The 24,955-nt window shown below is 35.5% G+C and overlaps 1 protein-coding gene across 7 annotated transcripts in view; it reads left to right on the top strand.

The window, feature by feature from the left end:
* Window positions 1–20,141, top strand: part of STAG2 (STAG2 cohesin complex component) — a 133,834-nt gene extending 113,693 nt beyond the window's left edge. For 6 of the 7 annotated variants that reach the window (XM_081808290.1, XM_031038203.2, XM_031038204.2 and 3 more), the window contains exons 27-34: window positions 195–343; window positions 1,823–1,951; window positions 5,490–5,713; window positions 8,585–8,774; window positions 8,865–8,975; window positions 11,999–12,125; window positions 13,040–13,117; window positions 18,213–20,141. In XM_081808290.1, the coding sequence (XP_081664416.1) occupies window positions 195–343; window positions 1,823–1,951; window positions 5,490–5,713; window positions 8,585–8,774; window positions 8,865–8,975; window positions 11,999–12,125; window positions 13,040–13,117; window positions 18,213–18,236 (1,032 nt within the window). In that variant the 3' untranslated portion in view covers window positions 18,237–20,141. The remainder of the gene's footprint in view (window positions 1–194; window positions 344–1,822; window positions 1,952–5,489; window positions 5,714–8,584; window positions 8,775–8,864; window positions 8,976–11,998; window positions 12,126–13,039; window positions 13,118–18,212) is intronic. The other variant, XM_006742503.3, reaches the window with a different exon arrangement.
* Window positions 20,142–24,955: the final 4,814 nt, after the last annotated feature.

The raw sequence follows: 24,955 nt of genomic DNA, 5'->3' as shown, positions 1-24,955 counted from the left end.
ATGTCCGTAACTACCTATGTGAAGTACTATATTTTTATTTGTATCATGTTTTTAAAAATCCATGTTTTAGCATAAAATGCAGTGCCTCATTTATGAGCATCTAGTATATTTTAAATAGAGAATATGGGATCTTAAAAGATGTTAGTAATCTATAATTTTAACAAAACTTTAACGTGCTTTTTCTTTCCAAACAGCTTTTTAATGAAATGATACAAGAAAACGGCTATAATTTTGATAGATCATCGTCAACATTTAGTGGCATAAAAGAGCTTGCTCGACGTTTTGCATTAACTTTTGGACTCGATCAATTGAAAACAAGAGAGGCCATTGCTATGCTACACAAGTAATCTCCAAATATTTTATTCAGCTCTCCTTTTTTTAATCATGAAATTTTTTGTATTTACCTCTTTTGTTTAGAATAACTAAACTCTTTATTATTTTTTTTCAAATCTGTGACATATCTCCTTTCTTGAGAACCAGTAATAATGCTATCTCCATTAACACATGTGTTGGGACTAAAACTTCTCTTATAGAAAGTCTTTGCTTTAATTAAAACAATACAAAATCTTTATAAATTATGTGAAGAAAAGCAACACATATTCATCAGGTATTATAAAATCTCTTTTAACAGCTTTTATTATAATCTCACTGCTAGGTAGAGAAATTTTTGAGATTTGATTGAAGTTTTCTGATTCTGTTTTCTATTTTGTAGTGACCTTTTCCCTTGTTTTGAGCCACAGCCTTCTTTCTGTCTGCATATATTCTTTGGCTTATCAAAATTGGAAATGATCTGATTTTATTTTGGGCATGTAATTTAGTGCTCAATCATATTTTCAAATATGATTGTATTTTAGAGTTTTAACATCACCAACACGTGGATAGTAATACCCTTTATTTCTTAATTCTGGATGAAGAGCCTAGCCTCTGGGAAAATGAGGAGGCTTGGACTCTGTTTTATGAAAGTTCTCTGTTTGATTTGTGTCTCTTTTACTCCTTACTTAGTTATAAAAATGTTAAATGTCTCCCTACAGATATTTTTCTGCTCTTTAAGTTAGTCCCATACCTTCTCCAACTTTAACTCACTCTCCCCTTTCACTTTGCTCTAAAGGTCTCATATTCCTTTTTATGCCTCTTAATAATACATTGGATGATAATAGTAGGTAATATTTAAGGACCACACATATAGTGATTATTTTGAGAAGGTAATATATTATTTTTTTCATGTAATAGCCTGCCTTCTTTACTCCCCAGTTTCATCTGGATTGTTTTTTACACAGTTACATTTTTGATATAGTATAAGAATATAATGTTGGGTTGTTGTCTTGATTAGAGGTATTTATTATTAAGTAAATGTAGTTAAAATAGACCCTGAGTGAAGTTTAATTTTTAAATTTACTCTTAAATGGGTCACTACAAATAGTTTTTAATAATTATTTTTAAGTTCTATAGTTATAATAGGTCTCCTTTATGTCTTGAAAAATATAGAAAATGTATTGATCATTACATGAGAGAATTTGGGCTATTTTCTATGGAGGAGAGAACCAAGGAAGGAATGTAGGTACACCAAACCACATTCAAAGTAAAGGCTAGCTGTGTGTATGTGTGTGCCTGTGTGTGTTTTGTTTTGTTTTAGTAACAGTGACATAAAATGTAGATATAATTACTCATTCTCACACTATAGCCTCCTTTATTCTCTTTATTCCTCAGATTAAATGCATGGCAGAGGAGACATCTTAGTGGAACAAAACTATAGAGAGAAATTTCCTTTCTAAGTTATCAAACTTGTAGTCCCTTAAATGTTTGTCTCTTGTTATTGTTGCAGAGATGGCATAGAATTTGCTTTTAAAGAGCCTAACCCACAAGGAGAGAGCCATCCACCTTTAAATTTGGCATTTCTTGATATTCTGAGTGAATTTTCTTCTAAACTACTCCGACAAGACAAAAGAACGGTGTATGTATTTGCTAAAAATATTCTATTTAATTTTGTTTTGAAATTCTTAAAGGTGAATTGTTACACTTGATTTTTCTCCTTTTTGCACACACAGATTAGAATTTAGGTTTACATTAATGCACAAAAACCTTTTATACTTCAGAAAATTTATAATTTAGGGATTATAACTATGTCTTATGCATAATACTCCATTTTAATTCTGTGTGTTCCCCTCCCAATGTAGTTGTGGCTTTAGAGGTGTAACTTGAATGCTTTATGTATCCTCATCTGCATTCTTCACTTAGTCTAACAAAGGAGGGAACATTTAACAGACAATAATATTGGTAATTCATCCAGGAGCATCTTAGTCTATGTGCTGAGCTGTGACTACACTGGAAAGTAGGTTTCCTTTTTATCTTTTTTTGCTTTAACTACTAGTCCTATCCTAACAGACCAGTTTAGAATACTTTTCTAGTGTAGTCTCCTAAAATGGTGACTTATTGCTAAGAGAGCCCAACTAATGGAATTAAATTCTCAAAATTCACTGCCCTCTTTGAGGTATAAAAGGGCAGAAGAATATGAATAACTCATATGTACCTCTTCTGAAAGTCTACCAGTATTTTGCATTTAAAGACAGTATACATTTTACGTGAAATTCTAAAGCAGACATAACTAATCCCTGGTGATAGAAATCACAATAGTGGATACTTTAGGGTTGTGGATATGAATGGGAAAAGGAACTTAAGGTACTTTGTAGGAATGTTCTTTATCTTGATAGATGTGTGGGTTACATGACTGCATTTATTTGCAAAATGATCCTGCTGTACTCTTAACGTTCTGTGCATTTTATGCATTATATATAAATTTATCCCAATTAAGAATTACATTAACACTATTAATCAGAGAAATACAAATTAAATTAATGAAAAACCATTTATCGCCTAGCAGATTAGCAAAAATTAAGAAGTCTTGATAGTCTGAAGTATTGCCAAAGATGTGGAGCAAGAAACTTTTATCCATGTTGGTGACTGCAAATTGGTATAAGACCACTTTGTGGAGCTATTTGGCAATGTCTAGTAAAGTTTAAGATTCTCCCTATCTCATGATCCAGTAATTCTTTTCATAGGTAGATACCCTAGAGAAACTCTTACATGTGCGTACATGGAGAACCATAAAAGAATTTGACCATTGCATTGTTTGGAAAGAGGAAAGCTCAAAACAACTTAACATCTATCAATTAGAAAATGAGATCAATAGATTTTTATACAGTGGAATATCATAAGCAATCAAAATGTTTAGATTTTTTTCAAAGTAAATATAATTCTTTAATTTTATTAAACACCCAGTCATTCTTCAAATTTCTCGTAGTCTCATGTCATAAATGACTTTCATTTCTACAGCTTGTTTGATTGAATTGGGATTGAAATAAGATTCACACACCCAAATTGATTATTCTGTTTTTAAAATCTTCAAAAATTTTGTCCAGCTTTACTGTGGTATAATTGACAAATACAATTGTAATATATTTAAAGTGTACAACATGATTTCATGTGTGTATATATTGTGAGAGGATCCCCCTGGTCAAGTTAATTAACACATTCAAAACTTCAGATATTACCCTGGGTTGTTTTTTTTGTTTTTTTTGAGAACACTTAAGTTCTCTTTTAGCAAATTTCAGTTATACTGTCTTATAATAATACAGCATCATCCATCAATTATAATCCTGTTATATCCTCAGATCTCATTCATCTTTAAAAGTTTTTCCCTAAGTTTACTGAATATAGTTGACATATAACATTGTGTAATTTTAAGGTGTACAACATGTTGATTTGATATACTTCTGTATTGGAAAATGATTAACACCATAACATTAGCTGATGCCACTCTTCCAAAAATGGTTAGATTTTTAAAACAATGTTCAGTACAAAAAGCAAAGTATAAAACTGTTCTATAATGTTTACAGACAAATATATATTAAAAGTATATTATGATTTCAGTCATGTGGAATTTAAGAAACAAAACAAACAAATAATAGGGGGAAACAAAGAAAGGCAAACCAAAAAACAGACTCTTAACTATAGAGAACAAACTAATGGTTATTTGAGGGGGAGATGGGGTGAGGGGATGGGTTAAATAGGTGATGGGTCTTAAGGAGGGCACTAGTTGTGATGAGTACTGGATGTTGTATGGAAGCGTTGAATCCCTAAATTCTAAACCTGAAACTAATGTTACACTGTTAAGTAACTGGAATTTAAATCAAAACTTGAGGAAAAAATATATTAAAAATATAAAAGTATGTGTCGGGATGTAAGTTTAGGTTAGTAGTAGCCTTTGTGGCAGGGAAGAGGACAAAGGTGAAATAGCATCAGGGAGGGCTCCTTATCTGGAATGTTCAGTTAAGCTATGTGGTAGGTACATATTTGTAAATCTTTCTACCAGTGAGTACAATTTGGCTCAAGCTCCGTATCTTGTCGCAGATTGGTAACAGTTTTTAGACTGACAGCCAGTTCATAGTCCACACTTTGAGGAGTACTGTACTATTGTGTATGGCTGAAATAAAATTAAGAAATACTGAGCTAACACCAAGCGGTATCTTTATAGCTAATTCCTCCTATCCTTTCTCTTTAATGGTGTTCAAAACTGTTGATTCTGAATTGATTAGAATTAGTCATTATTATGACAGCAGATTATTTGGGTTGTACTTTTTATAGTTAGTTGACAAAAATTGTGTTCATGTATTTGAAGCATAATTTAGACAATAAAGCACTGAACTCTTAGTGTCAAAAACCTGGGATTTGAATCATGGTTATATTACTTTCTCATTCTTACCTTTTGCTTCCTCATCTGTCAAACAAGGAGAATATCTCCCTTATAGGATTATAAGAATAAAGTTGAAGATCCCAAGAGAAGAATGCCTAACACATAAGTAGTCTCACAAATGTTAGTTGAATTTTGATTGCTATATTACATATAAGCGATAGAATCCTTGTGATACTTTCATCCAAGGGTAAATGTATGACTTCCATCAGGCTGAAACTTTTTTGCAGATAGAGGCCATATCTTACTCATTTTTGTACCAATCCCCAGTGCCAGGGACATAGTGACATAGTGGATGCTCGACAAATACTAAGCTGAAATGATCTGGATTGTTTCATTTAATGAAGAATCTTGATAGATACAAAATTGCTTGTCAGTGATGAAGCTGAGATTGAATTGTGAAGTAATGTGCCCATGCTTATACAGCTAGGGGTTGGTGGAACTGGTACTAGAACCCAAATTGCATGATTTTAAATCAGTCCTCTTTCCAGAAATAATGACTTGGGTTTGTTCTTCTAGCAGAAGACCTGTAAAGTTAGGATAGAACAGAGACATATTAGGAAAGAAAACACTAACATCCTTTAGTTGTTACTATATGCTTTTTGTCTAATTCTAATAAAATCATTGAATGTTCCATATGGTATGTAAGCATTAAGATTATTAGGAGGAATAAATAAAAAGGAGGAAAAAAAGCTGTGGTAGTTTTCTGTATCAGAGCTAATGGTTTCTACTTCTTTTTAAGGTATGTTTACTTGGAAAAGTTCATGACCTTTCAGATGTCACTCCGAAGAGAAGATGTGTGGCTTCCTCTGATGTCTTACCGAAATTCTTTGCTAGCTGGTGGTGATGATGATACCATGTCAGTCATTAGTGGAATCAGCAGTCGGGGGTCAACTGTGCGGAGTAAAAAATCAAAACCATCTACAGGAAAACGGAAAGTAGTTGAAGGCATGCAACTTGCACTCAGTAAGAACATAGTTCATTCTCTTTATATTTACCCCTTATGTTTACCAACTGAATTGTCATTAGGTTCACCTTAGTTTTAAATTTGAGATATGTGTTGTTAAATAATATCTTGCACAATGTGTCCAGTGATGTGTTGTAAGTTTAGTGTTTTAAGCATTTTATATACATAAACTCAGTTCTCCTAATTCTTCAGGTACGTCCTCATTTTTCAGATGAGACAACCAGCACAGAGAGGTTAAGTAACTTACATAAGGTCACACAGCTGTTCAGTGGCTAGGCAGTCTCACTCTGGAACCTCTGCTTTTTAATCACTATGCTATACTGTATATGTATAGGGATATGGACTCAGCATTATAGAGCTAATTGTTACTTAAGAGATCAGATTATCTAATTTAAGTGTGGAGCAATGGATTCAGGAGTTTCTTACTTTTGAATTTCTGTGAAGAGGTCATTTATCATGAAGAACTTGATAGAGAGAAAGATTTCTGCGTGTAATCCTACAAGTAGGAATACAATATGACGTTTGAATCTCTTGAACTCCTAGCACTGTAGGGTTGGTTCGTAATGGGCCTGGGGACTTTTTCACTCTCCTTTGGAACCAAACAAATTAGCATAGTTGCCAAAATTTGTTCCAGTTACTGCTGAATAACAGACTACCCCAAAACGTAGGACATCTCAGGGACATGATGTCTGATGTCTCAGCTAGGAAGACTCAAAGGCTGGTGTTGAATCATATGGAGGCACCTTTACTTATGTGGTGCTAGCTATCACCTTGGGCTTTAGCAGGATTGTCTGCCAGAACACCTACATGTGACCTCTCCATGTGGCTTTTGGCTTTCTCACAGCATGTGACTGGGCTCCAAGAGCAAGTGTCTGAAGAGACAGGAAGTAGAAGCTGCCAGGTTTTTAAGGCCAGAAACTGGCACAGCATAATTTCCACCATATTCTCTTGACCAAGCAATCAGGGCCCAGCTTGGGACATAATCCTCCACCTCTTTTTTTTTTTTTTAAAGATTTTATTTATTTATTTGACAGAGAGAGACACAGCGAGAGAGGGAACACAAGCAGGGGGAGTGGGAGAGGCAGAAGCAGGCCTCCCGCTGAGCAGGGAGCCCAATGCTGGGCTTGATCCCAGGACCCTGGGATCATGACCTGAGCCGAAGGCAGACGCTTAACGACTGAGCCACCCAGGCGCCCCAATCCTCCACCTCTTAATGTGAGGAGTGTCAAAGATTTGGGGGCCGTATTTTCTAATTGCCACATAATTCTTCAGCCATCATCAGGTATATAGTGTTCAATACTTGATAGTCCCGTGGATTAATGGTTCTATCTTTTGTCCAGTGATATAAACGGATAAACATAACTGGTACAACCTTAAATTTAAGTCAAAAAGTTACCTGATTAAGAGATGATGTTTCCTGCACATCACTGTTAAGTTTTTCTCATCTGAACAAATAGTTAATTGTTACAGATTTATGCTGGACCATCAAATTTCTCTTTTTCCTTAGACTACATGGAGAACAAATGAATTGGTATTGATACAACATCTTGAAGATAGATTATCAAACCAGATAGTTCAGCTTTTACAGAAAGAGTCCATACTTTCTGTTTAGGTTTTTGGAGAAAGCCATAGAAATTGGGGTGTTAGTAAGTTAGAAGGAGGAGGGATGACTGCTGATAGATTGGCCAGATCAGGGCAATTTTGAAGGCAGAATTGGAGCCTAAACACAGTAGAACTTAAGGGCTGATGTAATTATATTGCAGATTGTGAAATTTATGTCTAATCTCTCTGTTACTAGGGCATTAGCTACTAGTACATTCTCCTTTCCACTCTTTTCTTAAAAACACATCTGTGTGCACATGTGTAATCTTCTAATAAAAGAGTTTTCCTGCAAACTCATATTCAGTCAGTCATCGAGTGCTATCAATTTCACCTCCCAAATGAGTGGATTCAAAAAAATTACTATGAATTCAGTAACACTTGCATGTGAATTTGTCTTTTATTAATCATGGCAGCATCTACAGATTTGAAAACAAATAGCTTTTGCAGGTATGAAATCTGGTGTTTTTGGTCCAGTGCTTAATATGTATATGGATTTGTGCTCCCCTTGGAGTTGGTGAACATCCTATACACTAGGAATCATTCCTCCATTATATTCATTCCTGTTCCCACCTCTAACTCACCTGGGCTATACAGTTAGCCTCCTAACTGGCCTGTTTGCTCACTAGTCTTCATGTTCTTCAGTCCACCTTCTACACTGCCACCTCATCCCTTGACTAGAACATGTAACTTTCACATTGCTTCTCTTCCATAAAACCTTCGGCAGATGTTCCGGTCACCTTAGCACAGCTTGTGAGACTTTCCGTAAATTGATTCCTGTCTCTTTATTTAGCCTTACCTTTTGCCGCTTACTCTAGGAGTATCAAACTCTTAGTTTGAACCATATGAAATTGCCATTTTTGTAGGTCAAAAACTGCTGAATATCAGCAGATTAGTATGGTTCAGTCACTGTGGTTTCGTGCCTCAGTGTTTTTGCTTATGTTCTTCCCCCTGCCTGGAAAATGTCACGGTTTTACCCAGTATCTACTCTAATTAGAAGTCACTTTTGGGTAGTTTGCTCTGATCCTTTTCATTGCTTCCATTCCACCTGTGCTGCCCTCTCTTGTAGCACTACCACGCTGTGTTGTCATTGCCTGTATTTTCTTTGTCTCCAAGGACAGGGATTGCACCTTACGTATCTTGGTATCCCTGTTTCAAGCACTAGCATGTGGAAAGCAACCAGATGTTCGTTGACCTGCATGGGTTTTAGTAGGCATTTGGTTAGTCAAAATTAGTGACTGAACTTTATTGCTATTAATTTTCTCTTTTAGCTGAAGAAAGCAGTAGTAGTGACAGTATGTGGTTAAGCAGAGAACAAACACTGCACACCCCAGTTATGATGCAGACACCACAACTCACCTCAACAATTATGAGAGAGCCCAAAAGATTACGACCTGAGGATAGCTTCATGAGTGTCTATCCAATGCAGACTGAACATCATCAAACTCCTCTTGATTATAAGTAAGTACATTTGATCATTTTCTATACTGTAACTTTATTAATTACATAGAAAAAAGTTAAGTTAAAAGAAGAATAAAATTCTCCTTGAAGCACGCAGGTAACATGGATGTTAGCTCAAAGACAACACGAGGAAGCAAGGCAACAGCAGGAGAGAGCAGCAATGAGCTATGTTAAACTGCGAACTAATCTTCAGCATGCCATGTAAGTGAGAGTGCCTTATTGTCTGAGTCTAGGAAGTTCACTAATTCATTTTAACATATTTTGATGTGTGCCTTGCCTAAAAATTTCAGCAGACTCTAGAGTAAGCTGAAATAATCAAGGAACTAAAATTTGGTCTTTCCAACAGAAGAAAACTTTCAAAGATAAATATTCACTAGTTAGCTAAAGGACCAATCTTAGGTTGATCTGTTGGAAAAGTTTAAATTTGAATCCTTGTTTATTTTGGTACACAGAATTATAGCTAAAAATCCAGTTTTGTTACATCTTAATTGATTCCCCAGCTTAGTTCAGGCCCTCATCCCTCATCTGAACCATTGTATTCACTTTCTAACTTGTTTTCTTCCCTCAAATCTCCCATTTATCCTCTCACCAAACTCCTCCCCTCACTCCACACCACCACTCCATCATTCACACTGCCATCAAAAGTGACTGTTGTAGAATAAAGATCTGGTCATGTAACTCTTTGACTTAAACCTTCCCATGGCTCCCCATTGCCTACAGGATAAAGTCCAAACTCTTTAGCTCATGGCATGCAAGATCTTACAAAGTATGGCCCCCTGCCTACATTTTAGTATCCTATCCCCCATTTCTTGGCAACTGGTAAAATCATTGTAAAAGAATAAGCTCAGGTGTCACCTTAAGTGAAGCTGTGGTCATCTATGCTCCCATTAACACTATGTATATTCATATTTCTTATAGCACTTACCACATTGTATTGTAATTATTTGTTTATGAATTTGTCCCTTTCTCTAGACTGTGAGCTCCTCAAGGGCAGGGACCACTTCATTGCCTGTTGGTGCTTGGCACATAAAAAGTGCTAAGTTAAATGTTCATTGAATGAATAAATGTCCAATGCAAAAAATTGTAGTTTAACTTTTAAATACTTTGTTTTTTACTGGAATCTGTATGAGACTTTTATGAATCTTTATTAGCTTTGGAGATGGCAGAAAAGCAGTCTCTTAGATGATTGGTACAAAAAAGGGAACATATTCTGATGATTTAAGTTTTGAGTTTGAAAGCTTTGTATTTGTAACATAATGTGGCATATGTTTTAATACTGGGAGATAGTAATTGTTATCTTTTTAAAATTTATGTTTCATTTTGTTGATTTTTAAATGAGAAGAATTTCACCTGTTTTTCTTAAGAAATGATCATTTACCACATGCATGGTAATCTATTAAAATTTGCTTTAGTTATTTCTATACTGGTCTTATGAACCTCTACAGATAAAGTATACTCTATTATATGTATAGATTCTGATCCTAACTTGTCTAATATGGTCATCATCCATACTGTGACTTGGTTCTGCTCCCTCTTCTGTTTCTGTGACCACATTCCCTGTAATATATCCTTATTTCATGCCGAATTCAACAAGCTAATTTCTTAGCTTCCAACCAGTCACCAGTTCAACCATTCTGGAATTCTACCATATAGTCATTTGGGCCTTATCTCTCCCCTGAAAATTTTCTGCCAGTCCCTAAGATCTTGCATAGCATCTCATTACTCAGTACCATTTATCATTATTCTTTTGTTTGTAATTTAATTCCCATTAGGGATAAACTTCCCCAGGTGACTATAAGAGAAAATTCCATTTAAATAATTATTACCATAAAATTCTTTTGGTTGTTGTGCTATAAGTGGTCTGTTGCCTGACGCTTTAAAATATTTTTGTTTTACAATGATTTTTCTGTAATGGTGGTATCTGCTCTATAACTGAAAATACTTCCAAGTTACCTCTTTGTATTTTTATAGTTTATATCACACATATCTTCTACTCCAAATGAGATACAGAATGGATTTCAGGTTTTCTGTAACATGGTCCACAAAGCACGCATACTTCCTTCATAGTTGCCTCTACCAAATATAGTAAAATTATCATTTACTGTCCAGAACTCTTAGAAAATAGGGACCACTGTCAACATATTTGTCCAGGTAGCCTGGATTAAACATCGTGTCTTGCTATCTTTATATTATTTTTTAAAACTCAACATAGGGTTGTGTAAATTATAAGTAAATAATTTATTTTGGTAGTGGTGGGAATTGTTAAATGAATGAGAGAAGAAGGCAATATTGGCCAAACTGGGCAACTAGTTACCTTCAATTTCACTATTATGTTGACTCCTTCATGCTGATCTGGGCTAATTTGTGAACTTGAAATATGAGTTTATGCCTTATAATAATGTGATAACATACAGAATTTTTGGTCTTAAGTTTTTATTTTACTTTTCTACATATGTCTTAGTTTTGAGTTTCATAGGACACAGAATCCAAGTTTCAGCATAAATGTTGCGCATTTCTTCCTGAAACAGAATTAATCTCTTCTTTCAGTAATTTTTATAGCACTTTGATACATACTTCTCTTGTGGTATTTGTCACATTTTGTTAAAATTAATTATCTCTGTTTTCCCATAATAGATTGTGAGCTCCTTGAGGGCAGGAACCCTGTCTTATTTATTTATTTTTTTATTTTTTTATTTTTTTTTTGCATCCATAGGACATAAAAGAAGCCTGGCACATAGTAGGCACTGTGTGAATGAATGAGTGAGTGAGTGCCTAGTACAAATTAGGTACTGAGTGAATGAGTGAATAATGGGTAAAACTAATATATATTAGTGAAAATATATGTATTCTGAAAATGTCATTTCTTTGGTCTCTGTTTTATATTTGTTTATTGATTTGTACCCTGCCTACTTTCAAAAAGGATTTGAGGTATCTCGTCTGTTCCCATGTGGGAAATTCTCATTGAACTTTTATATGGGGTATCAGAACTATCAAGCTAAATGTATTGAAGTAATGTAGAATAAACAACTCCTTAGCATTTTTAGACAAGTGAACATTGGGGTTTTGACATCATTGATGACATGATCAATGCCTAATCATTTTCCCTGACCTTTAATTTCATCATTTTCCATTACACTTCAATATAGAGAGCTGCATAGTTGCTGCCAGTATATTAATAGTCACAACATTGGTTCAGATCTTGACTTTGTTTTATATTTCTCTAGTCGGCGTGGTACAAGCCTAATGGAAGATGATGAAGAGCCAATTGTTGAAGATGTTATGATGTCCTCAGAAGGGAGGATTGAAGATCTTAATGAAGGAATGGATTTCGACACCATGGATATAGACTTGGTAAGAAACTTAGTAATTTCTGTCAAATTTTCATTGAAGATCCTTTGGAAATTAAGTTGGAATTCGAGGAAATAACCTGCCATGAAAAGTAAGTTTTGAAAAAAGATTATAAATAGTTGCCAGGTATTTTGGTCTATGAGAAGGGATTGAGGAGAGGGTGAGGTTGAAGAGGGTGTTACTCTTAGTTTAAGATGGTAAATTTTAAGATTAATTTAGGACTATATCAATTTAAAGAATACATTTTGCTTACTATTATACCAGGTGTCATATCCACCTTGTTTTCCATTTATTTGCCATTATGTAAACAATACATTAGTAACTTGATACTACCCTATTGAGACAAATTTCTATATTAAATATCATATATATATGAATAGGGCTTTATCATACATAAAATGCTTCTATGTATTTTATCTTGCCACATGTATCATTCAGCTTTGTGAGGTAGGTTGGGAGGATTGAGGATAGTGAAACTTAAGACAATTAGCATGTCCAAGGAGACAAAACTAAGAAGCGGTAAAACTGAGATTTACTATAAGCTGGGTCTTCTGATTCTACTTCTTAGTGTACCGTGCTGTATTCTCCTTAAAAGGAAGAAATAATTAAATATGGCTTCTCTTCAGAATAGTGTAATTTGGCATCTTTAAAGGAAAATGATTTGAGAATGGCATTTTTAAAGTAAAACAAAAATGGATTTTCTAGTTTTTATCTTTCAGAATAATTTTCTGTGAATGATTTTGCTTTTGTATTTTTATGCATTCTGTAGTTTGAATATACAGTATTTAAAATATTGTAAGGTACACTTGCAATTACATATGCCATATGAACACTTAACAATAATTTTAATATTTTCAGCTGCTCTCTGGTTTATAGATCTAGCAATTGTTAACTCCCTTCCCTTTTTTTTTCCTTAGCCACCATCAAAGAACAGACGAGAAAGAACAGAACTGAAACCTGATTTCTTTGATCCAGCTTCAATTATGGATGAATCAGTACGTTCAATTTAAATGTACCCCAGGATTGCAAAATTAAAAAGTACAGGCAATCCCTAAACTTGAGATTGAAGAGCTGGGACAGGAGAAAAAGAGGCAGGCAGGAGGGATTTCAGGAGGAGGGGAGGAGTGGTTCAGTGGTGGTAACAGATTAAAAGTGCCTTTGAATCCCTGGCCAACTGGGACTTGAGTGTTATGTTAGGGAATTTGGACTTTTCCTGTAGGCTTAAGTTTGAGGGAGTGGTGTGATCAGAATTATGTTTCAGAAAGATTTCCTTGGCATTTATGGATGGATAGGATGAAGGAGAAATCATAATAATAATATGAAGACATGATAAAAAATAGAACTTGAATAAAGGTTTCATAATAAAGAGAAGGTAATTGAGATTACTGGTTATTATTAGGTATTGTCAGTTCTGTTTCTTAAGTACCTCTCCTGTCTGTCCCCACTGCCATATTGTCCCTGACAATACCTTAGTACAAATCACCTTCAGTTTTTACTTGGCCTATTGCAGTAGCCAGGCAGTGATGATTTTATTCATTTTGAGTTCTGCCTAGCATAATAGGCATTTAGTTTTATTTGTCAGACTGATCTCGCTGCCACAGCACTCCTTTAAAGCTCTTTTGGGGTCATCTTTTTAAAATGCAAATCTGGTTCTCTCCCTCATAGTTTTAGGTCTTTCATTGACTTTTTCCCCCATTACCATTAAGAAAAAACTGGATTCTCAGCGTGGTGAACAACGACTTTTTGTGTTCTTGCTCCTTTGCCACTTAACCTTGGCTTTTTCCTTACATGCATCCTGCTCTCCATCCATGCCAAGTCTTACAGTTCCTCTCAGACACACTAAACTCTTTCATGACACCATCACTGTATAAGCTTTTCTCTCTGCCAGAATTGTCCCTTTCCTTTTCCTCCTAGTGAATTCATCCTTTAATAGTTCTGACACTCCCTGTGAAGTTTTTGCTGACCCTTCCAGATAGATGCTTTATTCTTGGCTCTCATAACACATTGTGTACATTTTTATTTTGATAATTATCAGATCTGTGTAGTGAAATAGGCTATTACATTTCGCTCAATAAGCTGAATGCCAGGTAGTGATGATTTTATTCATTTTGAGTTCTGCCTATCATAATAGGTGTTTAGTTTTATTTGTCAAATGAATAAACCAGTTAAGTCCCCTTCCATGTCATTTTTTAATGTCTACCCATTTGTGCTCCTTCCTCCTAACACCTGCTACCTCGGGTGACCATTGGCTGAGGCCTGCCTCCCATGCCCCAATTTCTGCTATTCTCTCCTTGCCCTTCCTCACCTCATAATCTGCTTTCAGATAGTTCTTGGAAAAATTTTGACAGACTAACTCATACCAACATATTCTATTAATTATTTATTCCATAAATTATTATTTGAGTCAGAAGACACCATTTCATAGAACAGCAGGTGTAGGAATCTTTGGATAAGCCATCCTGAGATCCTTTAAATCAGTGTTTCTCAGTCTCTGGTGTGCCCTTGAATCATCTGGAGATCTTATTAAAATGTAGATTCTGCTTCAGTAGGTCTGGAGTGTGGCCTGAGATTCAGCATCTTAACAGGTGCTGTCGATGCTTCAGATCTGCAGCCCATGCTTTCAGTAGCATAAGTGAGCTAGGCCTACTCATATAAGTCTATAGTTCACATGCATATTGAAGTATATGGTTCCCTGATAATCTAGGAATGTGTATCTTCCGATTTGTTTAAAAAAAAAAAAAACATGAAGGTCGTGATTGTGATGGGGAGTAAAAGAATCTTTTCAAGCAGATATAATGAAATGCATTAATTCAACCATTTATTGAGCTGGAATTTAGTGCTAAAATGAGTTTGATGCTCTCCCTGCCCTTCAGGAGTTTGTATTCTAGTTCACCTTGACTATCTCTGAAATGAAAGGGATGGAAGCTAGTATTTGTGAGATTAATATGCCTGATGCTGTGCTAGGCATGATTTAGTTGGATCCTCTCAGCAACCTTGTGAGAAAGGTGGTAGGATCTCACTTTTACACTCAAGCACACTTGGGACTGAAGAAGTGGTTCATTGACTTGTTCAGTTTTACAACTCTAGTGTCAGAGTAGTAATTTGATCTGAGTTCCTTTTGATTTAAAAATCTCATGCTGTCTCTGCTGTTGTACTTTCCAGAACTAAAATCAGACCTCATTTACAAGAAACACCAAGAAAAGTAATTTAGAAATTGAAATGATTAACTGTAGTCAAAATTGATAAGGGCAGTTAGAGATCTCTTTTATTTTTTATGTGGTCACTTAAAGTCAGGAAAACTTTAGGCATTTGTTTCCTTAGTCACTTACTAGATTTGCAAAAAGGTGTTCTTCAGATTACTAAAATAGTGAAATAGCAGTGTAAATTGTGTGCATATTTTTGACAACATTTAGGGAAAATACAATCTGAGTGAGGCCAAAGATGGGGACCTAATAATTACTTGTTATTTATAGATCTTTTGGCATTCTCCTGTTCATTGAATGTTATGTTACAACTAAGATGATAGTAGTTTAGCTGCTTCTACTATTAACATAATAAAAAAAATAAAATTAGGAAAATGAACACACGCATTTATTCCTGTAGTTTTATAGTATTACCACATGATGGCAGCAGTCACATAACTGAGTGCCCAGTGATCTTTCAAGGTTTGGGTATCTTTAGAACTCTTTGACCATATATATATGTATGTATATTTATATTTACTTATATATATGTTTAGGTTAATGTATATTTAAGTTAATACTAGTTTATTTTAAAATATACATCAAACATTACCTCCTGTTGTCTCAACAGTAACTTAAGAAATAGAATAACGGAAAATTTTAAAATGTAAAAATCTGTGTTTGCCTTTATACAATAGCCTACATATGTTTTTACTCAATCTGTGATAAGTGAGTCATCAAAACAATAGCAGAATTGGGACTTAAATCCTTTTATACCCAGTTCTAAGATTCTCTAATTCTAAGTGAAATAACCCAAAACATCCTAGTATAGATGCTTTAAGTTATTACTAAATCTAAATATATCTTTTGTAAAAGGCGAAAGATTTATGCTATCTGAAGAGAAACCAGAGTGTTAAATATATCTTTTGTAACACGATATCCACATGATTCAGAAGTGGTGGTATAAAAACTAAGCAGCTCAGTTTTGGGTTACATATACACAAGATTGTAGATTTTTGGTTTTTAGTGAGTTTTGTATCTGGAAACAATATTGGTTTATTTGTGCCAATCATCACTTTCTGCTTCTACTGGGCCAGTATTGCCATAACACACTAAAGCTTGCTATTTATACTTTTTAAGTATATGCTTAAGCATTTATTAATGTTAACACCAGAAGCAGGTGTAGTTTGTTAGCACAAAAAGAGTGTCATTGATGCCATTCTTCTTTGTTGTGATTCTCATATTAGAATTATCTATAGTATAAACTTGGTAAAAGAAGGGTTTAGTCTAATGGAGCTAATTTTATGTTCTAGTAGAAGAATCTACTTATAACCTAGTCTGTACAAAACAAAAAAAAAACTGTTCACGTGATTTCTACTTAGGCACTCTGAAAAGTTCATTTTCATGCCACACTCTACACGAAGAGTTGCCAGCTAAGATTTTTTCCTTTCATTCATCATCAGATCTTTCCTTGCCCAGAGTTAACAGAGTATTATGTCTAGAAGGGACCTTTAAACATCATCTAGGCTTCTTTGGTGGAAATATTTTCTAACCATCCAATCTGACTCTAACCAAAAAGGGAGAACCCTGACCTTTATTGGAAGGTGGGGGAGAACAAGGGGTGAGTAGTGGTGGTGGTTTTGGTGAATGACAGGTAAGAAGTGGGGTACATTAATCCTCTTTGTTCTCATTACCGGGGATTCCAAACACTTTGCAGCCTCCTTGTAGTGAATTATTAAGTAATCAGATAGATCCTGGTCTGAAAATACTCACTTCCTTCGGATCAGAACAATTCCTGAGTTCTGTGACTTTTGTTAAAATGAGACCTCGGGGCGCCTGGGTGGCTCAGATGGTTAAGTGTCTGCCTTCGTCTCAGGTCATGATCCCGGGGTCCTGGGATCGAGTCCCGCATCAGGCTCCCTGCTAGGCAGGGAGCCTGCTTCTCCCTCTGCCTCTGCCTCTCTTTCTCCCTCTCTGACTCTCATGAATAAATAAATAAAACACATTAAAAAAAAATGAGACCTCATTTACAAATAAGAGCCCTTCGCAATCCCAATCTTAGCTCATTACCTCTGGCTTTAAAATCATTTCTTACTAGCTCATTATAGTATTTTAAAATATTATTTAATTATAGTAAGTGCTGGAATTTTAATTGAACAGCCTAACTTTTAGTATATACAGTTAAAAGTTTTGTCTTGTTTTTGTCTGATGAACAAAGGGGAGTTGCTCCATTCATCGTTTGCTTTTACTTTTTTTAGTTAGTGACAGGTAATTAGATTTTATCCTTCTTTTACCAACTGGAATGGTGTGAAAAGGCATCAATATAAGTTACTTTGCCCAGATTTCACCTTACTTAATTTCTTAAAATTTATAGTTCTCTTTATTCACTCAGGCTAGATTTTCTAAATTTTCTACATACTTGTATTGTTCTTGGATATTTTTGGTCTACATGTTCAAATGCCTTTTTAAAAGCTATACCCACTCCACAGGGCAAATGACCAAGTTTGCAAGATATTCTTAAGCTCTTTCCATTGAGCCTGTGCCAGAAGTATATGTCAAGAAGCACACACATTTGTTCATTCAACAGATGTTGAGTAGCTGTGTTCAGGGCATTATCTAGGCATCAGGGGTGTGAATAAACATATAAATGAGACATGGTCCCTGCTCTTAGTTATATTTGTGAGGTAAGTAGCATCTTGATTAGGCCTGATGTTGTTACTTCATTATATATTCATGGTAATTTTAATTTTAGAATTATATATTTGAAGGGAGGGGAATTTTTCAGAGTTGTTTTATTAGCATATTATTAAACTTCATGTTAACAAATATTAATGTAACATTCAGTTAAATTTTACAAAGAAATGAATGACAATTTTAACAAGATTTTTTTTTCCTTCTCTCTCATTAGGTTCTTGGGGTGTCAATGTTTTAATACCAGTACTCAATTAAATCTGTGGTGAAGTCATTTTCTAAGTGGAAGAGGAAATTTTAAATAAAGTGTGGTAGATACAGTGAAAATCTGTACAGATTTTTCTCTAAGGAGAATATGACATGCTTATGCTTACCAAGATCAAGTGCATTGAGGGGCAGTTTTGTTTGCCTGAAAAAAGTAAAGGACAAGTAAACAATTTGATGATAAGCTACAGTTTTTCTTAGAAAGTAAATATTTTATTTATGCGCTGTTAGTTGGCTTTTGAATCAATTATTTCATGCTTTTTTTAAAGAAAATATAACAATCTAAAGAGGCATTTGGTACAGACATGAATCCTCTCACATTTATTTACTGGGTGTACTAAGTAATGATGACCTCTGCTGGATTTCTGTTTACATCCAAGAAACAAAGTTAAGGATGAATTTATTTCCCTGCCCTGAAATTATAGGATAGAATTGTTTTTAGCATTCTAAATTTAAATGCTTAAAACATCAATCAACAAAGCTTTCTTTTAAATATTGTAATTGTGGAGAAAAGTAAACTTATAAGCAGAACTTTTACAATTTTTTCATCTAAAATGTATTTTAAGATATTTTTAAAATCCAAGAGCTTCTCTATACTTTTCAGAAATAATCCAGATGCAGTGAACTGCCAGAAGGTAACCAGTCTCAAACATGCTTATCCCATTATCAACCCTGAAAGTTTGCTTGTCCTTTAAGATAAAAATGTAATGTTGTGATATTCCTTCCAGTAGTGCCACTGTATTTTGTCTCCAAATAAAAGAAGCTTATTGTAGTATGTTTGCAGAAAAATTCTAAACAAAAATTATACAGCTTATTAGAGTGTGGGAATAGGGATCTAAATTTTAAATAAAATTATATATATATATAAATTGGTGCTGATTTTATAATTGCGCAGTTTGTTTAGTTTTTTCTTACTTTTAAATTCCAACTTAAAATTATGAGGTTTCAGAAATATATTGAAAGTTTAACAATGTTTAAAAATAGAAAAGCATGAGTGTTCATGCTTTAAAATGATTTTTAAATTTGTATTTTATATTGTTTTATCTATCTGTCTTTGCAAGCAGTCTTCAGGTTAAAGATACTTCTAACAGGTTACAGTACATTTCCTCTGTATGTAAATTAGATGGGATAATAGAATTCATAACCCATAATATTCTTTGAAAGCTAAGCTTTAAACTTCATTTTATGTCCTTTCACAAATAAATTAGTTTAAAACAGAAAGTGGCTACTTGCCATTTTGACATCAACTCATTTTGCGAGGCTTAGGCAGCTAGACATCGTTTAAAACAAAATATTAACTTATATTACATGTATATCTATCTTTTGTCAGTCGTCTCTCAGTTCTTGAGGTATATTATTTTAATCATTCCATGCCTTAATATGCTTGCAATACAAGAATATCTTCAGATGGGTGAATACCAAAAGGCTTTCAGTTCTTAGAGTCAGAAGTCAACAAGCATTGGGCTGTGGTAGCCAAAAACCATAGGTTAGCTAAAAGATCATGATACAATACAATTGTTTTATTAAATCATGGTTAATAACAAATGGAACGAGACTTGTCTAACAGATTTTCCATCTACAAATATTGTTATGTGCAAAAAAGTACTGCCTATGTTGTTTTTCACACCACTGCATTTACTAGAACTGCTGAGAGGACTGTATATATGATTTTAAACCTAAGTTGATTTTTTTTTCTCACTCTTGAAAGGAGTACTTCTTTGTGAAAGCAGTTCTTACAGCTTTGTTTTCAACCAGCTAAAAATGTTTTATATATTACTCTAACCTGTTGTCCTCCACATTCTATTGTCCTAATTGTACTGTTTTCTGATTTGTATTTATGTCTTGAGACAGTAACTTTTTGAATAAAAATAAACCTACAGTATGTTGTATGTTTTATCTTTTATAATTAAAGGAGGAGGGTGGCTATGAATGTTTTAGAAAACATATCTCTTACCACAGCTTTTATGTGGTAAGCATAACACCCCATGTTTGGGTGGGGATAATTTATAGAAAACATTGCCATTATATATTTTTAATAAATCATATGTATTTTTAAATGAGACTAAATCCCTAATTAGGTTATTACTTTAAAATAGAAACCTGCAACCATTATTACTTCAATTTGTGTCTGGTATGGGTTAAATACTCTATTCCTCCAGGATACATTTGAGTACCTACTACGTGCTAGGCATGTTTTAGAGATCTAACCGTGAACAAGATAGATAAGGTTCCTCCCTCATAGATCTAGTGGAGTAAACAAAATAAACTTGTAAGGAGTGTTAAGGAAATTAGCAGTGTGTGCTGAGCTAGAGAATGAGTTTGTGTGTGTGTGTGTGTGTGTGTGTGTGTGTAAAACCTCCCTTAGACAAAGGGGCTCATGCTTGGAGGTAAGTGAAAGCCAACTTTTGAAAAAGAACTTTCTAATTGACTTAAAAACTATTGTCTTCAACATGTCAAGATATGCCTTGTAGGGGCGCCTGGGTGGCTCAGTCTTTAAGCATCTGCGGCTCAGGTCATGGTCTCAGGGTCCTGGGATCGAGCCCCACATCGGGCTCCCTGCTACACGGGAAGCCTGCTTCTCCCTCTCCCACTCCCCCTGCTTGTGTTGCCTCTCACTGTGTCTCTCTCTGTCAAATAAAAATCTTAAAAAAAAAAAAGATTCCCTCTCTCTCTTCCTCTTCTGCCCCTCCATGCCCTCCCCGTGCGCTCGCTTGCTCTCACAAAAAAAAAAAAAAAAAGGCTACAGTAAGTTTACTTATTTTTGAATTTATCTTATTTACTCTGCTATCTTAGGCGTGCGAAGTTTAATGAATCTTTGGCAAGCTAGTTTTTAAATAATTTTACAGTACTTGTAGCAAAATTATAAGTAATTTTGAAGAAATAGCCAGTACTTGTTGGGTGTTTACTGTGTGCCGAACACTTCAAGGTACTTCACTGATAGTTAATTCTTGCTCTGAATTTATAGTTGATAGTATACACATTTTACAGATGAAGACACTGATGCACATGTTAAATCAATTTGCCTAAGGGCACATAACTCATAAGTGATGGAGTCTAGATTTGAACGCAGATTGACTTCACAGTCCATGCTTTTAACCACCCCCCTTCATCTTTGTGCTAGTAAATGTACCCACCTACTTGCCTCTGTAGTATTTTATACTACATTTCTTTTTGGTAGGTGGATAAGCTGTCCCTGTATTTGAGACACCAGATTCCCTTCTTGCCTCCCCTGCGTTATAAATTTTCCCCTCAACTGGATCATTCCTGGCAACATAAAAACATCTTTCATCTTCAAAACTAGGGGGGAAAAACCATTCCCTTGACTAAACCTTTCCCTCTAGCCACTGCTCTCTTTCCCTTTGCTGCCTGGATTCCTCCTTCTCCCATCCTTTTTTGTGTACACTCCAATCCGGCCTTCATTCCTGCCACTCCATTGAAACTCTTCAGTGTCCCAATGACCTGCATTTTGCCAAATTTTCTTACCAGTATTATTATCTCTAACCTATCTATAGAACTAGTTTCCTCCAAGTCACAGTGTTTACCTCTGCCCCAGGCTAACACACTGATGGCAGGTTGAATGTTGTGCCCTTTTGGTGGAGTACTGGGGATGCCTTTTTTTGGCTGCCATCACAGGAGCTTTCCCAAAGGCTGCACAACAGTAATTGAACTTGTAACTGCTATATTTAGTCCCTAACCCTCCATAGCTGTCAGAGTCTGGCTTGTGCCACATGGAAATTTCCCTGTGATTTCCTGGCTTTGTGTTAGTGGAACAACCAATTTCATCATCTTCCCCTCCTTTGCAAATGGTTTTGGTAGTGAGTTGAGAGAAGATTGGATGGGGTGTTAAAATTAAGCTTGGAGCAGAGCATGGCCCTCAATTTCATGCCTGCCAAAACCTGTTTGGGTCAGATTTACGTTTTCTGACTCTAAATCTCTTGGGACCAGTGTCCTTTGTACTAAGTCTCAGTGTAAGTGTAGACACATTTTAACCAGCCCTTCCATAGCGTTTAAAGGTTTATCCAACATGTTCTTAGGATTTTAGCACCTTCAGAGTCCTTTTATTAAGAACTGTCTGCTGGGGCGCCTGGGTGGCTCAGTTGGTTAAGCGACTGCCTTTGGCTCAGGTCATGATCCTGGAGTCCCGGGATCGAGTCCCACATCGGGCTTCCTGCTCGGCAGGGAGTCTGCTGCTCCCTCTGACCCTCCTCCCTCTCATGCTCTCTGTCTCTCATTCTCTCTCTCTCAAATAAATAAATAAAATCTTTAAAATAAATAAATAAAAAAAAATTGTCTGCTTTGAGAGCCTCAGGGCCTCTGTATGCAGAAGGCTAAGCTGTTGTAAGAGGAGACTTAATAGCAATTCAGTGACTTTATTTATTTCTCCGTCTGGTAACAATTCAGGATGGCTCTTCCCAATTGGCAGGGGCCTTTTCTCTATATAGTTGTTGAGAGACACTGGCTAATGGAAACCAACTCTGCCATCTTTAACACATATCTTCCAAGGTTTTTGGTCATAACCATTCTAGCCCATAGGAGGTGGGGAAAGATCATGGAGGAGTGCATGTGGGAGGTTTTCATGGGCCAGGCCTGAAAGTGGTATCTATCACTTTTGTTCACATTCCTTTGAAGTGAATTTAGTTATATGGCCACACCTAACTTTGCAGGGGATCTGGGAAACATAGCTTACTCATATGCCCAGGGCGAAGGGAAGAATGGATTTTGGTAGACCACTGGCAGTCTCTGTCTCAGTCTTTCCCCTTTTGCTATCCATTGTATATCCATCCTGCCATTCTTAGGACATACTTGTCCCTTCCCTCAAGGGAAACAACCTGAAGTCCTATTCCAGTTACTACATGTAGCTCCAAGTCCAGTTTCTCTGGGTTATGGTCAGTCTTCTCTATCAGGTCCAAATACAGATATCCTCTGACACCCAGTTTAGAAATGTGAAGCATGGACAGAATGACTACAATGACTCACATTCAGAAAAGAGAAAGATGGGAAATGTAGCAGTCACTTGGTCCATAGGAAACCAGCTAGACAGAAATTGTGAAGACTTCCTGCCCTGGCAGTGGAAGTCCTTTGGTCAGATTCTGGTTCTGCTCTCTGGATGGGATTTCCTTATCTTTTGTCTTCCTTATCTGCCCTCTGTCAGGTTTTTTTTTTTTTTTTTTTTGTCCATTATCCATGGCCACCTCTGAATTGGGCAATGACAAATAGTTTATTTTGTTTGGAAGCATCCCTCTTTCAGATAATTGATCTGTATTAGTTGATATAGAATACGCTGCTGTTACAAGACCTGACAATGGCTTATATATAGTGGCTTACATAAGAGAGGCTTTTCTCTGCCCTTCTGCAGTCCAGAGTAGCGGATCTAGGTTAAGGTGTCGCTCCTCTTCTCTGTGGTTATCTGGGCTGACGGTGGGAAGTTCTGTCATTTTTTACAACTATTTTGTTCAGGAGGCATATCACTTGCTAGAGTCCAATATTTACAGTTTTTTTGTCTAGGTTTTATATATTAAATGTTTTATTTTGAAATAATGTCAGACTTACAGAAAGGTTGCAAGAATTAGTACAAAGAAGTCTTGAATTAGTACAAAGAAGTCATATTTTTAAGTGTTAACATTTTACCATATTTTATCATTCTCTTTCAATGTACACACATTTTTTTTCTGAAAAGTTTAATAATGTTGCAGACACGATGCTCTGTTAGCTCTAAAATATATATTTCCTAAAATACAAGGATATTCACTTACATAACCACAGAACAAATAACAAAATCAGGAAACTAACAGTGACACAACACTATTATTTAATCTGCAGACTTTATTTAAAATTTTCCTAGTGTCCAACTAATGTTCTTTCTATAACCAAGAGCATAAAAATATCTGGTCCAGGAAATAATTCATGATGACATATTGCATTTAATTGTCATGTCTCTTTAGTCTCTGCTAATCCAGAAATATCACTAGTCTTTGTCTTTTATAACATGGACATTTTTGAAGAGTACAGGCCAGTCATTTTATGGACTGTCCCTCAGTTTTGGCTTGTCTAATATTTCCTCATGATTAGATAGATTCAGGTTTACCCACTTTTAGCAGGAATACTACAGAAATAATGTTGTGTTCTCAGTGCATCATATCAGGAGGCACATGATGTTGATTTGTCCCTGTACTGGTGATTTTAACTTTGATTACTTGGTTGAGATGATGCTGGGTTTCTCCATTGTGAAGTTGCTATATTTTTGCCTTGTATTTAATGAGTACTTTGTGGGGAGAAAGTTTGAGTCTATGTAAATAATCTGTAACTCATCAACTTTCTTGCCTTAATCAATTATTACTATTTACTTATATCAGTATTAACTCAGCAATATTTGTTTTAATCTATGGTTATAATTCATTAATAACACTATTTATTTCATCAATCAGTTTGTCCCAGATTTGGCCAATGGGAATCCTTTCAAGCTGGCTCCTGTGTCTTTTTTTTTTTTTTTAAAGATTTTATTTATTTATTTGCGAGAGAGAATGAGAGACAGAGAGCACGAGAGGGAGGAGGGTCAGAGGGAGAAGCAGACTCCTGGCTGAGCAGGGAGCCCGATGTGGGACTCGATCCCAGGACTCCAGGATCATGACCTGAGCCGAAAGCAGTCGCTTAACCGACTGAGCCACCCAGGCGCCCTCCTGTGTCTTTTGATACGTT

This window comes from Leptonychotes weddellii, chromosome X (genome assembly GCF_054177405.1).
Source record: "Leptonychotes weddellii isolate Sample4059 chromosome X, ASM5417740v2, whole genome shotgun sequence".
In the NCBI taxonomy this organism is placed as follows: Eukaryota; Metazoa; Chordata; class Mammalia; order Carnivora; family Phocidae; genus Leptonychotes; species Leptonychotes weddellii.
This window is presented reverse-complemented; position numbering and strand designations above follow the sequence as displayed.